Source organism: Loxodonta africana, chromosome 11, assembly GCF_030014295.1.
Source record: "Loxodonta africana isolate mLoxAfr1 chromosome 11, mLoxAfr1.hap2, whole genome shotgun sequence".
Classification (NCBI taxonomy): Eukaryota; Metazoa; Chordata; class Mammalia; order Proboscidea; family Elephantidae; genus Loxodonta; species Loxodonta africana.
This window is the reverse complement of record NC_087352.1, coordinates 30024789-30049990: the sequence shown is the minus strand read 5'-3', so window position 1 is coordinate 30049990 and position 25202 is coordinate 30024789. Positions and strand designations below refer to the sequence as shown.

The 25202-nt window shown below is 45.7% G+C and overlaps 2 protein-coding genes across 2 annotated transcripts in view; one reads left to right on the top strand and one right to left on the bottom strand.

Annotated features, from left to right (window-relative positions):
- Positions 1–9233: 9233 nt before the first annotated feature.
- LOC135232694 (collagen, type I, alpha 1a-like) lies at positions 9234–16123 on the bottom strand. The gene is made up of 9 exons (XM_064293207.1): positions 15956–16123; positions 15585–15856; positions 14662–15541; positions 14418–14554; positions 13013–13148; positions 10418–10551; positions 10048–10223; positions 9861–9922; positions 9234–9785 (listed from the first exon to the last, which is right to left on the bottom strand). Exons 1-9 carry the CDS (start codon positions 16121–16123, stop codon positions 9234–9236), a joined length of 2517 nt encoding a protein of 838 aa, XP_064149277.1.
- Positions 16122–25202, top strand: part of SALL3 (spalt like transcription factor 3) — a 17534-nt gene continuing 8453 nt past the window's right edge. Inside the window, exon 1 of the mRNA XM_064293458.1 lies at positions 16122–16203. Coding sequence (XP_064149528.1) covers positions 16122–16203 — 82 coding nt within the window. The remainder of the gene's footprint in view (positions 16204–25202) is intronic.

Here is a 25202-nt window from a genome sequence, read left to right as displayed (position 1 = left end):
GTCCCCTATGTGCTTTATTGTATATATGAATATATACATGTCTTAGTTCTCTAATGCAGCTATAACAGAAATAGCACATGGATGGCTTTAACAAACAAATTTATTTTCTCACAGCTTAGGCGGCTACAAGTCCAAATTCAGAGCTCCGGCTTTAGGGGAAGGCGTTCTCTCTCTGCTGGCTCTGGAGGAAGGTCCTTATCTCTGCAGCTTGTTTCCTGGTTCCTTGGAGATCTCCGTGTGTCCTGGCATCTATCTTACCCCATCTCTGCTTGCTCACTTGTTTAATATGTTTTATATCTCAAAAGATACACCCTACACTAATCCTGCCTCATTAAAATAACAAAGACAACTCATTCCCAAGTGGGATTATAGCTTCAGGCATACAAATTAGAATTTACAACACATACTTTGGGGGGACATAATTCAAGCCATAACAATATAGATGCATACACTTACATGTATATATACACCTGCATTCATGTATCTATATATGCCCACATATACAGAAGGACATCACGTTTGGCACAGGGTGAGTGAAAAAGAGGAAGACCTTCATCAAGGGGGATTGACACAGTGGCTGCAACAATGGGCTTAAACAAAGCAATGATTGTGAGGATGGTGCAGGACCAGGCAGTGTTTCATTCTTTTGTACATAGGATTACAATGAGCGAGAATCCACTAGAGGCACCTAACAACAACAACAACAATTTTCTTTTCTTTCTTTTTTTAAATTGTGCTTTAGGTGAATGTTTACAGAGCAAATTAGTTTCTCGTTAAACAATTAATACACACATTGTTTTGTGACATTGATTGCCAACTGCATGACATGTCAGCACTCTCTCCTCAACTTTGGGTTCCACATTTCCATTCATCCCGATTTCCTGTCCCCTCCTGCCTTCTTGTCCTTGCCCCTGGGCTGGTGTGCCCATTTAGTCTTGTATATAGGGTTGAGCTATGTATATTATTGTTTACTTTACGGGTCTGTCTAATCTTTGGCTGAAGGGTGAGCCTCAGGAGTAACTTAAGTACTGAGTTAAAAGGATTCCAGGAGCCATTCTCTTGGGGTTTCTCCAGTCTCCACCAGATCAGTAAGTCTGGTCTCCTTTTTGTGAGTTGAATTTTGTTCTACAATTTTCTCCAATACTGTCCAGGACTCTCTGTTGTGATCCCTATCAGAGCAATCAGTGGTGGCAGCTGGGTATCATCTAGTTGTGCTGGAATTAGTCTGGCGGAGGCTGTGGTAATTGTGTTCCATTAGTTCTTTGAGCTAATCTTTCCCTTGTGTCTTCTGTTTTCTTCATTCTCCCATGCCCAGTTGGGGTGGGACCAGTAGACCTATCTTAGATGGCCACTCACAAGCTTTTAAGACCCCAGATGCTACTCACCAAAGTAGGAAATAGAATATTTTCCTTACAAAATATGTTATGCCAGTTGAGCTAGATGTCCCCCAAGACCATGGTCCCCAGCCCTCACCCCAGTAACTCAATCCCTATGGGAGCCCATGAGAGTTTTAAGTCAGTTCAAACGAGCGCATATTAAGGGCATTTACCAGAAGCATTATAATTTTTAATAACTTTACAAATCTTTCACATATCAAACAAAAATAGTTCCTGTTAATTAGTGGCGTGGGCTTAAGTTGTATGTATGTTCACTTCAAATCATTCCTATCATAGAATGACAGTTCTTCTTATCTTTCCCTTCATTGCTGTTTTTTATTTATGAGAATTTCCAAGTTATAAACAAAAACATACTGTTTGTTATTTTTCTCCTCAAAAGTACACATATATTCTGAGACTGGTGAAAAAGATTACATTTTGTCAAATTTCTGAGGTGATGCATAATTGAAGAGGGAAAATGTACATCTGTTATATAATTCTAGAACTGAAAAAATACTTTTTTTTTTTTTAAATGAAGGAGCCTGACCAAATAGAAAGCTTAATTTTGTTGGAAGTATCAGATATACTTTGACTGAGTGTGGCTCTTCCACCAGGAAAGGAGTCTTCATCAGCCCCCAGGGGGGCACTCAGGGATTAAGGGAAGGGAAGGGCCCCTCTTTGTCACGAGACCAGCCACCAGAGCCAGGTATCCAGTGAAGCACATCTTCCACATTGGACTTGCACCACACGTTCTCCTTCTCCCTGTGCCTGTGAACGGTGGTGCTTCTAGTTGAGGGGCCTTTGTTTCATGCGGTGGTGCTTTCCGGGGTAATCTCACCAACTCTCAAAGGACCCCAGTCATCCCAGCTGGTCACCTTCGGCCACCTCCTGGGTAAGACACAGCCAGCTTGTTTTCCATGTGACACTATCGCAATGAACTCCAACTTGACAGTCCCAGTCGGAATCCATGCACGTCCGCTGGCCTCACTGGACCACATTGTTGAGGGCCCACAACGTCCTCCACACCACACATTCCCTTCTCCTGTTGACACCTCCACCCTCTGTTCCCTCCCACCACCTACCGACACAGAATTCCTCCTGCCCTCAGCCTAGGCATCAGGCCCCTGCTCAGCCCAGCAGCCTCTGAGCCCCTGCCTGTGAAATAGGAAGGGGCTGCCTCACACTCCCTTTTTCCTGGACACTGTCCTAGAGCAATAGAACTAACTCCCAGGGTTTCTCCACTGCTCATATAGTCAGCAACCTTTAAACTAAAGCTTCTCTTAATTAAAAAAATGAAAAGTTGTTTCTCCTCAACAAATACCCAAACATACCATTAATCACTAATTTCCATTTATTCTACCTACTAAATATGGTTTGGTTGTAGAATGTATTAATTAAAAAATAATAATATTTCTCAACACATCTCAAGTGTGTGCTCTAAATCTCCAGTTTCTGTCTTCATTCCTCACTCTGCTTTTTTTAAGACAGCAATATTTTTATCTCAACAGAGGGGTGAAGTAGGGCCTGAGGACTTTGTTACCCCCCGTGGGGTAAGGGAGCCTTATGTAAAAATGCACATATTTTCCCTTAATTTCGGGAGCTAGGGTAGTGGTGTTTCAGAAAATTCAGCCAGTTCTAGGACAGGTGATGCCGCTGCCACCCCATCCTGTCTTGGTGGGAAATACTGCTATCTAGTGGGTGGAGGCCAGGGGTTCTGCTAAACATTCTACAACACACAGGAAAGCCCCATCCAGCCCTCAAACATCAATAGTTCAAAGGGCTCTTGGCCCTAAGGTGAGCACAGGTGTGAGATGAGCATGAGTGTGAAGTGAGCACAGGTATGAGAAGAATACAGTGAGAGTGCACAGGTGTGATGTGAGCACAGGATGAGATGAGCACAGGTGAGGTGAGCACAGGTGTGAGGAGAACACAGGTGTGAAGTGAGCACAGGTGTGAGGTGAGCACAGGTGAGATGAGCACAGGTGTGAGATGAGTATAGGTATGAAATGAGTACAGGTATGATTTGAGCACAGCAATGGGCCATAGCTTCAGTGACAGAAAAATTTCCTGCAGACACATTCAAGGAGCTCCTCACACTGCAGCAGACATTCCCCAGTCCAGAATTTCCCAAAACCTGTTCAGAGACCACGAGCTCATATGGTAATAACGAAAGTTACTGGGAAAAAAAGTCGCCATGGCCAAATATCCTTGTAAAACACTGAATTACACCAACTAGGGGTTTCTTTAACTGTAGAACATATAACAACACAAACCCATTGCCATGGAGTGGAGCCCAACTCGCAGTGACACTATAGGACAGAGTAGAACTGCCCCATAGGGTTTCTAAGGCTGTACTCATATATGTTGTGGAAAATCTGAGAGGGTTATATAATAGGCAACATTTCCCAAATTTATGGGACCACAAGCACTTTCTTTAAGGATCTCCAGGCACACCTTGCATCCCCACACTCTGGGGAACACTGGGTCTGACCATTCTTTAGAGTTCTAGGGACAAGAAGATCACCACATTTCGGTCATAAAGGCTGTAATAACTTGGGACACTTAGATTATATTTTAAGCTTCATCATAGGAACAATTTATATGTGGCAATTTCCTCAAAAATAACACTACAAGTGGGGAAGAAAACAAACAACAGAACAAAGCCATGTCCTACATTATGGATTGTGACAAAGACTAGTGACTCTCTCAACAAATATGGAAATGAAACATCTACATATAAACATATAGGTATGTCTTTGAATGGGTCACAAACCTTTCCTGCAAGACTAGGAATCAAGGGACAGGAGCCTAATGATGATCTGACACTGACAACGAAACATAAATGGAACGTGGGTACGCTCTGACTCTGTTGGCCATGACATTTTTTTGTGGTTTTTCTATAATTTTGTCATTTGGGGAAAGCAAATATGTAAGTTACACGAACCAGCTAGAAAATCAGCCACCTGGTTCCTAGAAATCTCCAGTTAAAAACCATTGGTTGATTCCTTTCAACTGGTAGTTAATCTCTACATCAGAGGCTGTGCAGGAGAATACCTCCAACTTCTCTATTGGGTTAGACATTAAAATTTCAAAAAATTGACCTTCAGCCAGGTCTCCTGGAAATATTTTTAGAGTAATCTGGTACCAAAATAACATGATTGTTTTCCTAATGCATATTACTCAGCTTGTATTATTTTCAATGCTGCTTTAAAAGAACATAGCCATATGAATATTGACCTTTCATCCTAAAGTAATTCCTCTTGTTAGAAAACATGGTCAGAATATATTTGTCCACCTGACTTATTGTAACCTGAAACTGTATGCTAATAAAAGTACCAACTGAAATTATAGCAAACACCCACAGTACTGTGAATATATGGCATTATTAAATATCTTTATATGCATATAATGATTTTTAAATATACATACATACATTATATTCATAAAAATAGGAGATGGCACTTTCCAGAGATATAGAAGCAGAATGTATTACATAAAATCACATGTAGTCCTATACAAACTGAAGGTGAACGGCATGCAGAAAAGATGTTACAGAGCAAAATCTGTCCCTTGGTCTCTGCAAAGCAGGCCGATTATCTGTTTTCCTACAATTTTATCCCCTCCCTCTCCCTAAACAGATAGAAAATGATTGACTAATTTGCTGATTTTGATCATCATTGTGGCAGAGACATTGTTATAATAGCAGATACCACAACCTTGTGGTATTTAAGTAAATGTTGACAATCAAAGGCTGATATTTATCAACGTTGTCTAAGGAGAAACACTATGTACTCATTTCTCTGACAGAAAAAGAAAAGGTCAATATGAGTGCTGCCATTTTGTTTTACTCTGAATGAAAGGGCTGTCGGGTGACATTAGGGGAAAAATGAGAACGCATTCCAAGGTACGCTCACGTTAACACCACAAACTTGGGAAACATTCTAATGTGCAAAATGCCATTTTCTACTACTGCGCACTTAAAAGTTTCAAAATGTAGATGTACATGACAACATTGGATGGCCATTTCTTGTTCACATAAACTCTTGGAAGCACATTAAGATCTTTTTAAGCTCTTAGGGCAAATAATGTCTTACTGAGGTGTTGATGACATAGGAAAGATCCCTAACGTGTGGACCCAGGTGGCCCTCTCTGGTCAGACAACAATTGTTCTGATAGACCCTGGAAGCCTAACTGTGAGACTCACTGCACATCTTCCCTCATTCAAACCTTTATAATGAACCTGCACTCTCTTACTTTCTCTCTCTCCTAACACCTTTCTCATTGGCTTTCATACAACTTTCACTGAGCTGGGTGCTGTGTGAGGGCTGACCTCACCTGTGGAGCCTAGTTCTGCAGCACAGTTGGCCACTCTGTTCATCCATGTATAGCTTTAGCTAGTGGCCTTGGACAAGTTATTTAACTCTTGTGGTTTCAGTATTTTTCTCTGTAATATAGGAACAATAACAAATACCTCACCATACTATCTACATTACCTTACTATCTACCTTACAAATACCTTAGCACAGAATCTGGTAAATAGTAAGCCCTCAATGAATAATAAATGGTCTATATTTAAGGAAGCATGTATACAAGTAATATAACAGTGGAGGAATCAAACGGTAGCTTTTGAGTGACATTTGAATGACACTATGTCATGTATCTCAAGTGGACCAATAAGCGACAACACAATAAATGGAGAAAAGATTGAAGTTGTCAAGAATTTCATTTTACTTGGATCTACAATCAATGCCCACGGAAGCAGAAGTCAAGAAATCAAATGATGCAATGCATTGGGCAAATCTGCTGCAAAAGACCTCTTTGAAGTGTTACAAAACAAAGATGTCATTTTAAAGACTACAGTGCCTGACCCAACCCATGGTGTTTTCAATTGTCTCATATGCATGCAAAAACTGGACAATAAATAAGAAAGCTCAAAGAAGAATTGATGCCTTTGAATTATGGTGCTGTCAAAGAATATTGAATATTGGATATACCATGGACTGCCAAAAGAACATACAAATCTGTCTTGGAAGAAGCGCAGCCAGAATGCTCCTGAGAGGCAAGGATGGCAAGACTTCATCTCACATACTTTGAACATGTCAGGAGGGATCAGTCCGTGGAGAAGGACATCATACTTGGTAAAGTGGAGGGTCAGTGAAAGAGAGAAAGACCCTCAAAGAGATGGATTGGCACAGTGGCTACAACAATGGGCTCAAGCATAACAACAATCATGAGGATGGCACGAGATCAGTCAGCGTTTCGTCCTGTTGTACATAGGGTCTCTATGAGTTGGAACCGACTCAACCGCACCTAACAACAACAATTTCAAGTGGAGAGGGAAAAAGCTGCTCGAATTGATGCTATGAGAAGACAGTGCAGATACATATTTTGTAAATACAAATGAAATTGAGAAGGATATGAAATGTGATCTAGCCAAGAGCTGAATTACATGGGAAGGATCGTATTCTTTAGGATTCACAGAGGAGTTCTAACTGGAGAAAATGAGAGGACACCATGCTTGGAGTTATGTGAACAAGTACCATCTCCTCTTCTCAAGCTCACCAGCCACCATCAAACAGATAAAATGGTTCCCCCAGTAATTCTGTTCACCAAATACTTCCAGGGTCATTGTGGGCTCCATTTATAACAGAGAAGGACAGAAACTCAGCTGAAGCCTTCCTGTTCTAGTGTGAATGAGGCAGTCCTCACATCAAGTGTATGAAGAATGCCACTAGAGCGTATCTATGGTATAGGCACTTGGGTGACAGGAGACAGTAGAGACTTTCATATTATATGTGATTCACAGGCTTTGATGTATTACTTTCAAATCTCAGCTTTTCCTCTAAGGATGTCATAATCTCTGAGAAAGTACTTTGACTTGGCTAACCTTGAACCCCACCATTCCCACCACCACATCTCTCTCTGTCTTACTCAATATCCTCACTAGTTCTAAAACACTAAGTCCACTCGGTGATCTGAGTGTCCATCAGCCCAACGCTTTCTCTCCTTTCTTCTCTTTCTCTTCTTTCACAGCTAAGTCAGCTCTCAGTCTCTACCTACCACCACCCTCTCTCTAGTTTCAATATCATATCCCCTCTCCTCTTGGTTTCAGGGCCTCATATTTCTCTGCCATTCTATTTACCATCATAGTGGCTCCACCCAGAACCCAGGCCCAGTGCCATCGAGTCGATTCCGACTCATAGCAACCCTATAGGACAGAGTAGAACTGCCCCAGTGGCTACAACAGGTAAATAAATGTGCCCTCTTTGGCTACAGCTGTCATTAACGCTTTTTATAACTATTTGCATTTCTCTTCCAGACAATCATTTTATCTTGCAGTTTCTGAGAGTGTTTTCCCCAAATGTGCTTTCAGGAGGCCTGAAGCCACTGCTGTCCGAGACAGACCAGCTGTCCACCCAGGACACCAAGTTGACACATGAGATTGGGGTTGGCTCTCCCAGGTACACAAAATGTCATAAAACTCTACAAAAATGCTTTCAACTGCTTGTGGAGGACACTGTTTGAAACCTTCCTTGCCCCTGAAGAACTACTCAGGGGAATCTTTCATTAGTATTATGAAATTGGTATGTCACTGAAAAATGCAGGCTGCTTTTAAAAAGTACTGCAGAACTGGCTACTTAAGAGAAATCTGCAATTATAACTCCTGAAAGGTGAAGAATCCTTTTGAAAAGCAAACAATGGTCCCTTAAATATTCAATCCTATGAATTCTGACTTAATAGGCTTTCTTAAAGCAAAGGGCGCAAGGGTAGGATTCAAGCATTTTCACACTTGAAATCCATTTCTGTCCAGTGGTTAAAATTTTCACAAGGGATTTTTTTTTTTTTTTTAACTTTCTGATTCCAAGAAAATCGATTTCTTTCCATGTATCCCCTCCACTGAAGAGCTGGGAGATTGCCTTGTCTTCTCACACATCCTTTGGTCGAGAGTCTTGCTCTCACGTTCCCAAGTTTCAGATTCAAACAGAAAAGTCTTCGTGAATCAAACATACGCAGCTCAAGGCATAGAATCCGTGCTTAAGTAAAGCTTCTTCTCTGCAGGACCAGCAGTGCAGGAAAAGAAGAAAGGTTCGCTATGAAGATGAAACTAAAGCAGGAGCTAAGCGTTTCAATACTGAAAATTAGTCCTTCTGAACACAGAAGCCCTGGTGGCATAGTGGTTAAGAGCTATAGCTGCTAATCAAAAGGTCAGAGGTTCAAATCTAGCAGGTGCTCCTTGGAAACCCTATGGAGCCAGTTCTGCAATGTCCCATAGGGTCACTATGAGTTGGAATTGATTTGACCCTGATGGGTTTGGTTTTGGTTTTTCTGAACACACGTTTCCCTAAGTAGCAAGAAAAGCCTCATTGCTTGCAATCCCTCCTATGTAGGCCAAGAAAACCACTACCTGGACACAGCTGCTTACTAATTCAGCTAGCCAAATCATGTGTAATTTGGGGATGAGATGTTGTAGTGATGTTATTTCCTGTTACTGGGGAATGCGGAAGGATTTTGTATGACTTTGGGGCCTCCGTTTCCATGCCTGCCCAGGAAAGCCTGAATGGGTTTTGCTACCTTCAGTAGCCTCTGCATTAGGAAAGCGGGGATCACCAGCCCTTGAAGAGTTCTGTGCCGTTCCAGGCTCAGGCTCCCAAGTACGTCGTGGTGAGGCCCACCCACGCCCTCGGCATACTCTCATTACCTGTTTGGGGCTTGGAGGTAAAGCACGCGTTTGCCATCGTGAGAAAACTAAGAGGACAGAAAACGTGACATCAGAGTTGCACCGCTTTCTAAACTTCTGTGAACATATCCTGGAGAGCGGGCGTACTCCTCAGCCAGGGAACCCGGGGTGTGAGGGTGCTAGAAAGCAAGCCCAGCCTGGGGCCCAGGGGCAAGTTTTGTGTTTGCGTCCCAGGAGGAGTCACACGCTGAGGGAGCTCCTGCCTGCCGCTCCTCTGTCCTCTCCCCACCTACCCCCGCGCCCAGAGGAGTCACTTGGGGGCCCCTGGGCCAGACGTGTAAAGGCCTAGGGTCGGTGCCCTCGTCGCCTAGCGCATCCCGGCTCCTTGGGCGCCCGGACCACAGGGGGCGGCCTTGGTTGAGCGTGGGATTTGACCAGGGCGGCCGGGGTGACTCGGGGGCGCGGTCTCTGGGCGGGGCCGGGAAGCGCCCTTCTCTGCCACTGCGACCTCTAAGAACCCGGGGGCGGGGGGCGAAGGGCGCTCCCAGGGACGCCCAGAAGGGAGACTCAGGGCAGCGGGGAGCCTCCGACCCCCTCCGGTCCTTCCCTCGCAGCCCACCAGGACGACCCCGCACCGATCCTGGGGCGACTCGGGGGGGGGCGGGGGCGTTCGCGCCCTCCGAGCGCAGTGGAGTCCCCGAGACAGAAGGACCTCCGCCCCCCTGTCCTCCCTGCCGCGTTTATTAGGGCACTGAGTGGAGGTGCCTTCTGGGCAGCGCAGGGCCGGGTGCAAGAGGGATTCTCACTGCCACGGCGTTTCTCCTCTGGTCGGCAGCCTCCCGGGGTCGCAGAGAGGAGGGCGGCCGGCCTGGATGCAGGGGGCACAGAAATGAGGGGTCCCGATGAAGCCGGTGCCCCTCATTTGAGCCCAGAACCGAAGCCGCTCCCTCCGAGAAGGTGGGGGGGGTCTTCTCTGCCTGGCAGTGCGGACACCCGGGCCGAGAAGGTTCCAGCGCACAGAGATGGCGGTCCCCGTGGCCTGGAGCGCGCGCCCGAACCTGGAGCCTCGAAGGGGCTTGGGACGACCCGGCTTCCCGCGGTCACCCCCGCAGGGACGCCCTCGGAACTCCCCTCTACCCCTGACACGCACGACTCGGGGTCTCCCGCTCCTGAGCCGGGGCAGAGGGGCAGGAAGCAACCGCAGGCCCTGAGGTCTCCCCCCGGTCTTGAGGTCCCCCTGTTGGCTCTGAGGTCGCCCCGCTGGGCCGCCCCCCGACGCCTCGCCCCTCGGCTGCCAGGGGCCCTGAAGCGCCGGGACTAGGAGGGCGCGCTATCGATCTCGGACGCCGAGGCCGGAGCTCACGTGTTGCAAGCATCAGGCGGCTCGCGGGGAGCCTTTTTGTCCTTCTCCCCAAACCGCGGGACCCCGACTCCTCGAGTCCCCGTGGGAGGGGGTCGAGAGGCCGAGGCCAGTGTAAGATTGGTCGCGCTGACGACCTGTTTACGAGGAGGAGCTGGCTTCTCTGGGCCCAATATATGTATATCTATATAAATACAGTGCTTGTCCAAATGACATTCCACTCCTTGTCCCTCTTGCCCCCCCCCCTTTTCCTTTTCATCATCAGCAAATAAAGATTAGCTGGGAAGATTATAGAAAGCGTTTTTCAGGCCGGTGCTGATCTTTATTCCGGAGCCTTTGTAATGATATTGATGATGATGATGGCCAAGCGGACAGTTTGATTTTTGTGTTTGGAGCTAGTTATAAAGAATCAATATTATATCAAGGGGTAACTTTCGTGATAAAGGACTTTAACCACTCCGGCTATTCATCATAAGTCTGTAGCAAGCAGATAGGTCAAAAGAAATTATATTGCACTAAAGAGTGTGTCTTCTTATCTCTCCCATACCAGGGGAATAAGGGACAAGCCGATCGATACAGTAGCTGCTGTATACTTCTTGCAATTATCAATAGCTGATTTCGTCTTTTGAGGCCTGCATCTATTAATACTAAAAAAAAAAAAAAAAATTAATACTAGCTAATAATAATCGTTTAAGCAGACCTATAGGCAAGAGACTCCCAGTTTTAACTTGCCAGCATTATTTATGTAATCATACATGCTGAAACGCACCCACGTCTGCAGGCAGTTAGGAGCCGCACAGCTCAATGATCACAAGAAAAGGATTTTTAACCTCGTTTGCATTCCTAGGTGCGAAGACAAATGGCTCTGTGCGGATACATCTCTGAGTGTTGCATCTAAAGCCTATGGAATGTTTGCCTGTGGAGCCTGCCTCCACGGGAAGGTAGCACAGTGTCCTGTAATTAACACATGAGTAAGGCTTAGGGAGCACAGGACCACGACTGATTTGTATCCTGTGCACTCAGCTCCCACCTATTGAAAATATTTAGACATATTTATACTAATAGCTTTGAAAGAAAAGGAGGTGACAGGTGGAGTTGAGTCAAGGGTGGGCATTTAGCTATGCACTGGTTTATCTAAGGCATTTTATTTTTATGGGGAATGTTGTCTTCACGTGGGTGAACAAGAAGCCTGAGGCAACTGTTTAAAAAAAAAAAGATGAAAAGAAACCATAAATATAATTTTTGGCTACATGTTTTCTAGCCCCCCTCCAAAAACAGAAGAAAAAAACAAGTAATAGAAAAGAAACATCTTTGTAATTGGCACTTGACGTGTGGTTTGGGCTGGGCTGTGGTAGACCAAGCACAGATTTCCTTTTGATGGAAGCATTTATCATCATGATTGCTCCAGAGTGGCAGGTGGTGTTATCAATTACCTCTTCTTACCAATAATAATATTAGTATGGTAATATCTTTGCTCAAGTGAGAACCAATTAGCGGTCACTTGTCACAGCATTAAAGACTCCAAATTATGCTGGAGGATTTAACCCTAAGGACCTAAAACAAAAGTTGGGGGTGGGGGAGGAACTAGAGAGAGAGGAAGACCAGTGAGGTGAAGAAAAGAACTTTGATTTGAAAGAAAAGAATGAAAGGAAAAAGAAAATAAAGCCCTAAGTGTACTAAGTGCCTGGGGGGCAGAGGGGAGCACATGGTAAACAAAGTGTCAGATGCACCTTATGTAAAACTCTTCTGTGGATCTAGAGCCAGGTAGCTTAAATAAACTGACCATTACACTAAAAATGGAGCTGACTATTCAGCTCCCCAGGTCAAATCAATCTGGTAGATAAGCTTTCTGTTTTATCTGAATAAATGACACAAATTAAATCAAACACCTAATGACATGTTTCACTAATGTAAAATATACAGTATTAATCTGTAAATAATATTATTAAGCAGACAAAATAATAACGTGTCGTCTCTTAAAATGAAAACAACATTGCAAGAGGAAAGACAATTAACAAATCAGATTTAATTATAGGGAAGAAAAGCAACTTTTGTTATTGCGACCGTGTTTGGGTATTACAATATTTTAATGGACACCGGTCATGTGATGGCGACCGTGCGCCTCGCGCATCAGTGGGTATCCGCAGCTTCGATGTGCTTGTTGGTGCATCCCTTTAACCTGGGCACAGACAGCGGATGCGCCCGGTATCCACCCTGGGTAGTTTCTCATCTGTGAAAATATTCCGTTGACACGTTATCATTTCGTAATAAATCTATTGCTGCTAGTCAAATTTAAGACGCACATGCTTCCATTAAACCTTGTCGCATTTAACAAAAACAACTGAAAAGTTTCTGATCTGAGTGGAGGAAGCGGAGGAAGACCGGGGAACAGATAAGTCAGTCAGGAAGTATCGCGCTTTTTATTTTGGACCTCTACTTATTTATTTATTATTATTGATCTTGTCTACCTTAATCAATTAAAAAGGAGTGCACCGAAGGATTTACTTATCTGCACCATTTAGTCGTGGAGGTGGATTTGTGCAGGTGCCCATTTCACAGCTGGCCCCCTCTTCAAAGTCTTTGCTCGATTTTCTCAACCAGAACCCAGCGCAGCCCGCGCCGAGGCCGATGTGGAATTTGCCACTTTCCCCCGGCCCGCTCAAGCCTGCGCCCCGCTAACGCGGAGACGGCGTCCCGCACCTCGCGCTGCGCCCGCTCCCTCGAGCGAGAGCCACTGTGTCCACAGAACCCGAGGGCCAGCCCGCTCTACTTCCCATTGACAAATTCCACCACGACCTGCGCAGCCATCCCGTGATCTAAAGGCTGCTTCTCCAGATAAAGGGCTGGAGTTTCAGACTCGCCTTCTTGGGAGTGACTTAAAAGACCCTACCCACTACCACACCTCGTAGTAAAGCCAAAGAAAGTCAACGAAATCAAACCATTGAGTGGACTCCCCAGAAAGACTCAGGGAAGTAGTGCCCGTTTGCTGGGGAGAAGCTGGGGGAGGGGGAGGGTGCACAAGTGGGCCTGAAGCCATCGGAAAAGGTGGGCGCGCGCTGGCCAAGTGACCCAAAGAGCAGGCGTTGGTGCGATGGGGGCGAAGGGGCTGGCGGAAGTGAGCCGGGTTCCGGACTCCTCTGAAAGGCTGCACACGCGGTGGGAGCCTGTGTTTGTTTCTCTTCCCCAAAATGTATCGGTTAAGAAAAAAAAAAAAAGGAGAAAAGAAAAGCAATGAGCATTAACCGTGTCAAAACAGACAATGCACCTTTAAATAGAGGTCGACACATCGGTGACCGCTTTGCGTTTTTTCTTCTACAAAGTAATCACCGGCATCTGCCTTCCCACGGCGGCTCTCGCGACTTCCCCAAACTCTGTTGGTACTGTAAATTCTGAAATAAACCGACTTCCCCAAACTCTGTTGGCACTGTAAATTCTGCAATAAACTTCATTCTCCACAACCGCCCTCCCTTCGCCCCACCACACACACACACACACACACACACACACTCCTTTTCTCTCCTCCCCCTTTCACTTCTCTTTGCCCTTTTTCCCAGAAAAATTCTTGCCCCGGCTCTCCCCAAAGCCCAGGTTGCAAACTTTTCTGCGCCGCATCTAAGAGCCTACCAAAATGCGTGCAACACTTGAAACCGTTCAAAGCGTAATGGAGATATAAAGAGAGTTCCCCGATAGCTTAACTGTAAAAGCGCTCTCGATGTGTATGTTAAACGGGACAATTCTAGATTTCCAACATCTTTTATTTGCCTTTTCTTCTTTCAAAGAAAGTCACCTAAATGAATATGCCCGCCACCAAATAAAAAGAAATGAAATGAAAACAAAAGCAAACCTGAAGGGATGTGTATGTCTACAAATACACTTTTTTTTTTTTTTTTGCAAAGGGGCGATGGAGACTGGAAGCGGTTTCGGCCCGTGGGCTTCTTTCCACCGCGTGTTTTTCGGGAGCATAGCGAGCCAAGAGCTGTGGCTTCGAGGAACTTACACTTACAGGCGGGCGGGAGAGCGCGGGATGGGCAGCGAGAAGATTCTAGAACAGAGAAACGGCGCCGGCCGGGTCCATGGGGGAGGGGGGTTGCCCCAGCCGGGCAGGCCCCCAGGCCCCGCGGGGAGCTCGCAGCCGCCGGCCTACCCGAGGCTGCCTGTCATCGCCCGTGGGAGGCCATCGGGGGAGAGGCTTCGTAACACACCGGGAAACTTGTGCGTTCAAAAACGAGAAATTTAAAAGCACATACTGGGCGAGGGCTATGTGGCAGCGGCGTGGCGGCGGCGGGCGAGGCTGCAGCCGGGGACATCCTCGCGGCCGCTCCCGAGCTGGGCAGCCAGCGCGCGGGGAGCGCGCGTGCCGGCGCGAGCGGGAGCGGATGCCCGGGTTGGGCGCGCGCATGGAAGGAGCGCGCCGGGCGCGCGGGAGGGTGCGGGCCGTTGCATGCCGCTGCCCCGCACCGGCCCCGCGTCCCCGCCTGCCAGCAGTGGGCCCCGCTCGGCGGCCCGGGGCCTGCGCTACACTTTTCTGCACTTGGAACTTGGCGGCCCGGACCCGCGCCTCGCTCCGCACCTCCTCCGGCGCCCGCCGTGGCGCCAGGGACTCGGCCGCCGTCAGGCCGGGCTGGGGCGGGGGCGGCGGGCGGGCCGCCCTCCGCGCCTCCCCCTGCATTTAAGGAGCGCGGCGGCGGGCGGCCGCTGGGGCGCGGGCCGGGCGGGGCGGGAGTCGAGGGAGGAGCCGCGCGGCCCGCCGCTGCCGAGTGGGTTGCCTCCGCTCCCGCGGCCGCCCAGAGTGCCTGCCGCTCTGCTGACCGCGCGGCCTCCAGCCCGCCAGCCGCCCAGTGCCTCCCCGCACCGCCAACCAGCTCCGCGAGAGGAGCCCTGAGGAGGCGAAGAGGCGGCTGTGCCCTGGGGACCCACGGGGCGGCCGGGCGGCGCCCGGACCCCAGGAAGCACCGGCCCGCGGCGGCCGGAGCGGGCCGGCAGACAAAGGAGGCGGAGGGCCCGCCGGCCCGGGCGCCCGCCCCGGGAGGGGCCCGAGTCAGCGCAGGGGGAGGAGAGAGGAGCGACAGAGAGAGGGAGAGAGAGAGCGCGCGACAGCGCGAGGGAGAGGGAGAGGGGGCGACGCGGCTATAAAGGGGCCGGAGCGCGGCGCCCACACGCGCAGGAGCACCGAGCAAAAGTTTCTGCCTCCCGCGGCAGCACGCGCGGATACCGCACCACTGCCGCCCGCGCCACGCCCGCGTCCCGGGAGAAGCCCGTAACTTCTGCGCGGGGCCCGCGATGTGAAGCGGAGTCGGAGGCAGCCCGCGCCCCGGAGAGTGCCGCCACCGCCACCATCATCACCGCCGCTGCTCGGGAGCCCTCGCCTCGGCCTCGCCAACGCTGCCGCCGCACGCCCCAAGCGCCCCGCGCCCGGCCGGCTGCCCCGCGCGCACGGCGCTGCTAATTGCCGCGCGCGGCCCTCATTTGCATAGGCAGCGGAGTCGGCTGGAGCCCGGCCAATCGGCGCGCGCTTTGCGCTAATAGCCATGCATTATTCACCAGCCTAATTGCGCGGCCCCATGCGCGGCCCGCGCCGCCGCCCCGCGCCCGCCCGCCTGCCCGCCGCCCAGCCGCCCCGGCGCGACGAGAGCGCGAGCAGAGCCTCCCCCGCCGGCCGCGGCGCCCATGCCCGGGACGCGCGCCCGGGACGCCCGCACTTAGCAGCATGTCGCGGCGCAAGCAGGCGAAGCCCCAGCACCTCCGGTCGGACGAGGAGCTGCCGCCGCCGGACGTGGCCTCCGAGCACGGTGAGGGGCGCGTCGGGCCGGGCGGGAGGGGGCCGGACCGGGTGATAGGGCAAAGTGAACTTGTGTCCACCAGCCCCCGCGCCCCGGCCGCCCTCTGCCGGTGCCCGGCCTCCGCGAGAAGGGGCTGGGCGCCGACCGAGTTTCGCGCGAAGTAAACTTGGCTCCGCTCGCAGAGTCGAGCTGTGCGCGGAGGAGCGCGCGGCCGGGACAGAAGGACAACCTGGCTGGCGCGGGCGGGGGTCTGCGCCACCTCCTCCGCGCCGCCCCCTGGGCCGGGCGGGGGGTGACTGGCGCGCCCCGCGGCACATCCTGGACGCGGCCCGCCCGGGCCTCCCCTCGGGCGGCCGGCAGAGACAGCGGGCCGGAGCGCGGAGCGCCCCGGGAGGCGGTGGGCTGACATCTTGGTCCCGCTGCTCCCGGTGTGCTGGCTCTGTCGGGGACTGCAGTGTTCCCCGCGCCACTTTTGTGACCTCGAGCATGCCTTTCAGGTGCCGCTGAGCCAGCGCCCGGGCCGACCTGAGGGCCGCGAAACCCGCAATTTCCCTCAAATTGACAAAACCAATGATTCCTTTCCGGAGCGAGTAGATGTCCTTCAGCCGATTCTTCCCGACCAGAGACGTTGGAATCGCGGGGGGAGGGGGGTCTCGGTGACTGCGCCTGGCCTCAGTGGGCTCCCAGGGTGGTGTGGGGGTTTCTAAGTTGTCCTTCGGTCTTTTCGTCTTCTTCCGGCTGCACGGACATTAGCACTTCACGAAGGACCACGGCAGTCATTTTGCCTGTAGGAACCTCCTCCTCGGAATGCACCCCAAATTGAGGGTTAGGAAGTGTGGGGCAGCCGGGACCGGGAAAGTTAGAGATTAGCTAGGAGGCCGACTTCCTGTGACTGAACTTTAGAATCGTAAAGTTTAGGGCTCCTGAATCCACTTACTCAGGTCAGAACACCAGGTCAGAACGTCCCGCCACGCCCGCCGCCCGGGACCCGTGTCTGCGTGGGGGTCCCCGGAGCTCAGGACCGAGGGCCTCAAGGAGCAGCTGCGGCCTGGAAACCGAAGACGGAGGCGACCCCGAGTCGGCACAGAGCCGGTCATTACAGAATTTGCAATTCAAAAATAGAATGGCCAACTTTTTTTAAATTACTCTATTGTAAATTGTTTAGATCTATCTGCTGGTTTTTTTTTTTTTACTCTGAACGTCAGCTTGTAGATTTAAAAGGAGTTTCAGAGTTGATAATATAGTGTGGTAAAGTTTGATAAAACCGGTATGCATCCGTGTCGGAATGGAGGGAGCGAAAGGTTACTAACCCCGTTGGGGAATTAATGAATTAAATGAAATTATTAAACTAGTTTGGGTCTTTTTTGTGGTCCTGGCTGTAAAGGAGCCTTATCTATGTAGCCAAGTCACCCAAGATTAGAACCGGAGATATGCTAAAAAGAAACGCTTGCATATGGTGGGTAGATTAAGGACAAAGAATCTTTTTGTCATGGAAATGGATTTTTTTTTTTGTTTTGTTTACTTCATCACATAGAATTTCTCACACTTGGTTTGTTTTGTATTGCCCTCAATGACTACATGATCAAATGAATGGATTTATTTCTGCCGAATGAGAAAGACAGTCTTCCCTTCAAAAGAACTACATTGCATCCCAGTGAGGAATTTTAAAGCTTTATTATTGTGGCTTCTGAATAGCTTAAAATCGGCTTTCACAGCAGCCCCAAAATGCAACAATGTAAATACTTCTCAGCTTTGTAAGGTCGTTATCAAAATGTGCAATGTCTCTTTTTATTAAAGCATATTTTAATTAATAGAGTAAAACCCCTTGTATCTAACAATTAACAAGCGGAGGCATTGCCATTCATTTTTTATTTCACTTTAGAAATGGGAGCATGGTGAACTTTATAGTGTAAACATGTAGAGGGGAATGTAGCCTGTATTTGAAAACCTAAGATGGAGTAAATTATTTACAAGTTCTATTTTGAATTCCTCTCACTGTTTATCTAATTTTCTTAGAGATGAATCAGATTTAGGTTTTCATACCCACTGTAGGATTAAAGTTTTTGTCAAGCTTGTGTTTTTCACAATCGTTCAAAGTTGTCATCAAGATATTGCCACAGTTCCTGATCATATTTTGCAACAGGCCAAAAATAGCCTGTCTGGGGGCAGAACCTCAGTCAAGTAGTTTGTTTCTAGGCTTGTTTTATGGATAGTTTAGGCAAACTATTTTAAGAAAAAATAGTTCTTTTTGATTTAATTATTGGGAAGCAGATTGTGGAGCATAAACGGTATTCTGTTTTCTGTTAAGTCAAGAAATATTCATGTATCATTACTCTGCCATACTGGTCATCATTGCTAAGATAAGTAAAAAATATTTTTAAAACGTAAAGGGTTGTGAAAAATAACTTACTCTAGCATTATTCAGATCTCCTCATTTTGTGGAGTGCAAAGCGAAATGAACATTAGCATATAAGAAGGAGAAAGTTATAAGGGAGCTAAGTTGGTTTACAGTGAGTGTTTTAGAAGTGAAGTAAATAATTCCTTTGTATCATTTTGGACCGTGACATAATAATTAAAGCACTGGGTCCATCTAGATGCCGTGAAATCCAAGGCTATTGATAATGTCATGAAGAACCTATCTTATATACAAAATTTTTTAGTCTAATGTAAGGGGGGAGGATGCATATTCACATTAATTTATAAGAAAAAGACCGTATTTCTAAAAGAGAAATATGACTTATTTTTTAAACTTTATTTTTAGGGAAGCTGTAAAGAGATTGCCATACAAAAATAGCTGCAGTGCTATCCGGACCTCACTCCTGCAGGAATTAAATAAGAACGGCTTATCTAGAATGAGAAAAGTAATGCTGATGCCTTGAAAGTTCTCCGGTTATCCTTTTGTAAAAAATGTATTTTAATGATTATTGAGACTTGCATTCCCAGTAGGAACTATTTTTGAAAAGTACTTACTGGCAAATTATTCATATTTCTGAAAAATCCAAGTGGATGTCAAGCAGCTTTGGGGCTCAGTCAAATTTGTGCCACCAATAATGAAATCCTTTCAGCCAGCTGAATATCGTCGTTTTCAGAAAAATAATTAAAACTTCCAGTGACAGTGCAGCACTTGTACTCCTGAGAACTTGAAAAGCTGTAGCATGGCTATACTTTGTCCTATGAGATACAACTTAATAAAGATGTGTTTTAGTGTAGTTAGAGAGTATGCGTTTCAAGAAGAAGAAATTTTGATTGAAACAACTTGGCCATCCTGCACTTTGTTCAATTGTTAGCACTAATTGTTTCAAAGTGTGTTTTTCTTTTCCGCCAACCTACAGTCGTGTGGCTATCTTAAAAATCCTTTCAAATGTGGTGAGCATGTGATGTGAGAATTTAGCAGTGGTATTCAGAAAAAAAAGCTGTGTGTAAATTAGGGAGAAGAAGGCCGCCCGCCCTCCACGGTGGAGAAGTCGTTCTCTTTTATCTGTATATGCGTGCATGGTTTGCCGGGTGCTTTCTTTGGCGCTCCCCACAGCACACAGCGCACACGCTCACAATTCAGCAAACCAAAGGGAAACACTACAGAAGCCACTCTTAATGTTTCTAGGCAGGTTGTTCTCTGTGAAATGCGGAAGGTAAAAGAAATAAAATAAGTAACTGGGAGAGAGAAAAGAAGAATTTGCAAACATTTCTTTAAAAAAAAAATAACATTTAAAAAAACTTCACCTACTTAAAAATGCACCATGTGGTCGTCCATCAGAAAAAGTGGCCATTAATTTCCACCTTACTGGGGAGGAAGCTGGTTATGTAACCGAGTTAGGGCATTTGTATGTATCATACATTTGAAACTTCTACAACATGCATAATCGAATATTTTTAGACCTATTCAGAGCCAGAAAAAAGAAAGCAGGGGCAAACAGCAGGAATTACTTAGCAAGCTGATTATTTGTTGTATACAAGATGCTGGGAAAGCAGGCAAAAGTGGGTCAGATTTCATTTCAGCTGAATCTCTAAGAAGCTTTACCATGCTCTCAAGGTAGCCATAAGGACATTTTCTCTTGTGGGGGGTTTCGGCACAGGGTACCGCCAAGGTTTGCATTCTGTCTATTGAACGTCGGTTGGAATTTAGCTTGCTTAAATGTAAGTATTGGCACTGGCTTTTAAGTAAAATAAAAGTCTTTGTAATTACTTTAATCAGGTGATGCTCTATCTTTTAATACTGCAAAATAGTTTCAGGAAGCACCGTTTTTAAATCATGTTGTTACAGTGAGGTTTGGGGGGTTTTGATAGTGTTTTTATCTTATGTTAGTGTTTTATGCTTTCTTGACTAGTTGCCAGAATAAGACCAACGTATCTTAGGCCGTCTCATTAAGACGTGAGCTAATGCCACTGTTGGTGGAACAGATTTGTAGTTAAGTTGCAACACATTTTGTATAAAATCAAACAAACCTATGTAAAAATGGAATGATTTAATATTACCTTAAACTTTTATTTAAAAAAAAAACCTATACTTCATTTCTCTTGTAGTTTCAACATATTTATTTAAAAGGCAGTTAACTGTGATTTCCGAGAAAACAACCAGACTTGCTCCAGACAGTGTAAAATATTAATTGTAATATTAAAATAATGCAGTGCTCTGTATTTGTATTAGAGATTAAGGTTGATTTGCTGGTTAATAAAAGGAACAAGTCCTTGAGGCTGGAAAAGTGTCCAACCAAAGAGACCACCGATGAGGCCCGCCTGGTGTCTAAATATTTTACTGTGTGGGCTTGTCTTTTCCAATCATCCTTAGATTAGTTATGCTGACTTTTGAAGGTCCCGACCCTCTTTGCATTTTCTGAAAGCATGGTGACTAACGTTCTATAAGAAAGCCTTTTTGTGTGATGCCTGTGAAAGGTAGGAATGCTCAGTGCTAGCCAGCTTCCGCTGGGCTCTCCCTGAAGGTGGGTAGTTAGAAGTGCTTTGACAAGCCTTGCTGATTTAACCTTTGCCTGCTTTGCCCTGCCAGGGGTGGCCACTAGATGTCAAGCTCATAATACAATTAGTACATCCGTGCAGTTGACCTTGGCAGCACGGCTTACACGTTCTGTTAAGTGTTAACACTGAATTTGAGTGTTAACTGGAGACCCTTCGAGTTTGCTCCATGCTTATCAAATACCCGTCTAGTTCAGCACAAGTGTTTATAGTTCTGAAAGAAGGGGAAAAGGTTCTCTTTTGTATGGCTATTACATCTTGAACTGTTTAATTAACCCTGCAGGTGCCAGGGCACTTTGTCTTGGTCCATCAGCATTCTGGTCCTTATTTCAAGAGCTCAGAGCACCTCTGAGTGCCTTGTTTGGTAATTCCATTGCACAGCTGGAGATGCGTAGTGTAGCCCCAGCAGCTGGGCCAGTGACTTTTCCTGGTCAATTTTTTGCGTAAGTGTAAACTTGGTCCACAGAAATGGAACACTGTCATTGAAGGTTGACAAATAATGACAATGGTTTAGTGACTGCTCCATGGGCAGAGCAGGTGATGTGTCAGAGTTGATTGTATTCTTGTTCTTGGAAACAATATGGTTTGTGCTCCTTTAGGGTTGTTGAGACAGGTTTCGATGTGTCTCAGCTGTTTTGCTTATTTATTCATTTTTATGCATAGTGGATTTGAAAAGCAACCACGGTTCCAGAGCTCAGCGTTCGAGTGGTTGTGTAGGCATTTTTAAGCCCACATGCCCTGAAATCCCATATGTCAAACTCAGGAGGCCGTCTTCTCTGGAGTTGAAATCTTCACCATCATAACCAAAAGTGACTCTGCAAAAGCCTTGTTTTCAGCCCTCCCCAAATTTCTGATTGAAAATGCGAGTATCAGCTTGCATATTCTAGGTTTGCGTATTTTTCATGAGGCGGAGATAGTGATATATGTGTATTCATCCTAAGTGTGATTACAGCATAACAGCCAAGTGAAAGAACTATTGTGCAACCTTGAAGTGTAACAAACATCTTATTATTAGATACAGCATCGAGGGCAGACAGTTAAAACAGGTTGTGAGTGTTGTAGCCGCTTCACATCTGCACATGTGCATAAAGCAAACAGTGTTTCCCTCCCTGGTGCTTCACCACCCAGATGAGAAGCTGCAAATGTTTTTAACAGAGACAGTTGGTGACTGTGCCACAGGTGGTTGTTACTTAACAAATTTGAGATTTGGGCCACTGAAGAGACGAAACTGAGTGTGCCCGGTCAGGGCTCGCTTCAGCATAGCAAGAGTGCCCTCCTCTGTCCAACTCCATGTTAACAGGCTCTAGAGGGCTAGGGAAAAGGACAGAAAATTTTTCTATTGCGTCTGGAATTTCTTCTACATTGTTAAACACAGTAGGGGTCTCTATTTGTCTCCTCCTGTTTCACAGCTTGGGCTCAGTATGTGATAATTCATCTTTCTTTATGGGATTCAAAGCTATCATAAGGAGTTAAAAAGAATTAATTTGCAAGAAAATAAGTGTCTCCTAACAATGCAGAAAAACTTGAAAAATGCTCTCTAGATTTTTAAAGGACAGTAAAGCCCAAGGAAGAAGTGTGTTTTCAGCTCCTAAAGACCCACATGGCCTTTTAAAGTTACTAATTAAAGCGGAGACCTTAACAGCCTTCTCCCTGTGTTGAATCCGTTTGCTTCTCCTTTTATTAATTTCAATGAATCAAATATATGTAGCAAAAGTGTAGCAGGATAAAGGTGAGCTTTTCAGGCTTTGATAAATAAAACTTCTGTCTTACTACTGCTTTGTCATGTTAAAAGCCACCGTACTCCTGAAAAGAAAATAAAAAGAGCCTTTAATAAGAACTATTATTTGACGTTTAAAAAAAAAAGTGGCTAATATTCTTATGTATATTTATAGCAACGTTTTTTACTTAGGACTTTCAAAAGATCATCAGGATTGCAAAAAACTGACTTTCTTCGGATACGTTCTTTGGAACACGATAAATATGTTTTAGCAGAGATGACAACAAATGATACATACTCCACTGACATAAAGATGTAATTTTTACAAGCAACGTGGGGAAACTCCTAAAATTCTGCCAGATATTTTCTCAATGAGCAGAATCCTCCCTGCCACACTGGAAGCAGGCTTTGCCAGTCAGCCATTTTCATGCAGAACTTGAAATACCTTAATAAGGAACAGACCAGGAATTAATCAGAGCTGAGCAAATCCTGAAACCGGTTTTTTTTTGGGGGGGGGGTGGGGAGTTGGGGTGAGATGAGGGGCTCCTTTCACACTAAGAGAGCCGATCTTTAGGGACATTTTTGTTAACTGTTCTATGTGCATTTTGTGAGTGAGAAGAAAAACTCAATGTATTTTTAAAAAACTAGCATCTTGGAAGCTGCCCTTTTGTTCAGGCTTTCCATGAAATGTTTTGTAGAACCTTTTTCCCTTTTGTAGAACTAAGAAATGCATAGAACTTGCTCAAGAGTTAGTTTGAATGGTGATACAGTTTGAAACCCTGAGAATCTTAAGTATAAACTGCAAATATTGGTCTGTCAGCTCATTATATATACTTCCTGTCTTCAGCTGAAACAATTCTATGTTTTTAGCCTCTTTGATTTTTCTCCGCCTGACTGCATTCAAGAGCCAAGACTGACGATTAAGTACAGATGAACTACGAGAAGCTATGGATTCCAGCTCATATTTGACCTTAGCCACGTAGAGTGATTCCCAGGATAGCTCCTATTACCTTCCTCATGTTTACACACAGCCAGTGCAGCAAATACAGATGTCACTTTTAAAAAGTAACCTTGACCCAAATATTCTTATTTTCTGAGAAGGAAAGAGGGTTATTAGCTAAGTTATGTGACTTGGTGAATTGGTTGGCATTTTGCTTCACTTGTTTTAATAAAAACCCTTTAAAAAAAAAAAAACCCTTACGTACTATAAATTCGTGCTTAATCCCTTGCCTATTTACAGTTTCAAATCTCTTAGTTGTTGAACAGTCAGTGTGCAAAAAATAAATTACTTTGACATTAATGATAATGTTTACAATGCTTGTTTTTTAATTCCCCCCTTAAGAAAGAAAGAGAGAAAGAAAATGAAAATTACATTGGAAATAAATTTCCCATTCTTGCTGTTGCTGGTACAATGCCTCAGTGACATGGTTTTCCGTAGAAATAAAATTTTTAAGCCATGTTAACTAATGGGTGTAATAACGTCTACTTTTAGAATGTAAAGGCCGGTTGAAAATGTAAATTTAATTACAAGATGGTTAAATACACTTGCATCTGACACATTGGCTTACAACAGTGGCAGGATTAAAGGGCTTTAGGATTTATATGATAAAATTAGGGGCTGCATTTAGATTTTCCCATGTAGATTTTCTTATAAACAGCATTTAAAAATCGACTGAACAGCACTGAGAGTTTTAGAGGCACAAATACACTGTCCTAGATGCATTTTAAACTTGTAACGAGCAGAGCCATGGCGGCTAGTTGTAAGAGCTGTTTTATTTCTCGCACTCTCCCTTCTGAATGCATCAGTCAATAGTTTCACATTCCACTGTTCAGTAACAGGTCTTGCTACTTACAAGGAACTCTCTCTCCCTAGCAAAATGTGCTCATTTTTATTATTTCCTACCAATCAATTCAGTTGAAGTGTTCATTATTGTTTAATAACATTCTTGAAGTTATGCAAACCAAATCCCAGAAAAACGAGTTTTTAATTTGCATTCATTGCATTCCAAGCTATCTTATGAAATTTGTCCTTATCTATAACTTTTGTGGAATGCTAATCACATTCTTATTTTAATAGTGAAACACAGTGATAGCTTGAGTACGTGAGAACAGCAATTTAAATGATCGTGCTATTGACATTTTATACAAACTCCAATAAAAAAAATTATAGGTGGTAAACCCAAATTATTTTCCCAAAGTAGGAAGTCTGAGCTGTACTGGAGAATTTTTTTTTCCTCTGCCAACTGTAGCTTTTTTTTTTTTTAATATATTTGAGTCAAAAGTCAAATGTATTTTGAAGCTTTGCTTATAAAATCCAACAATT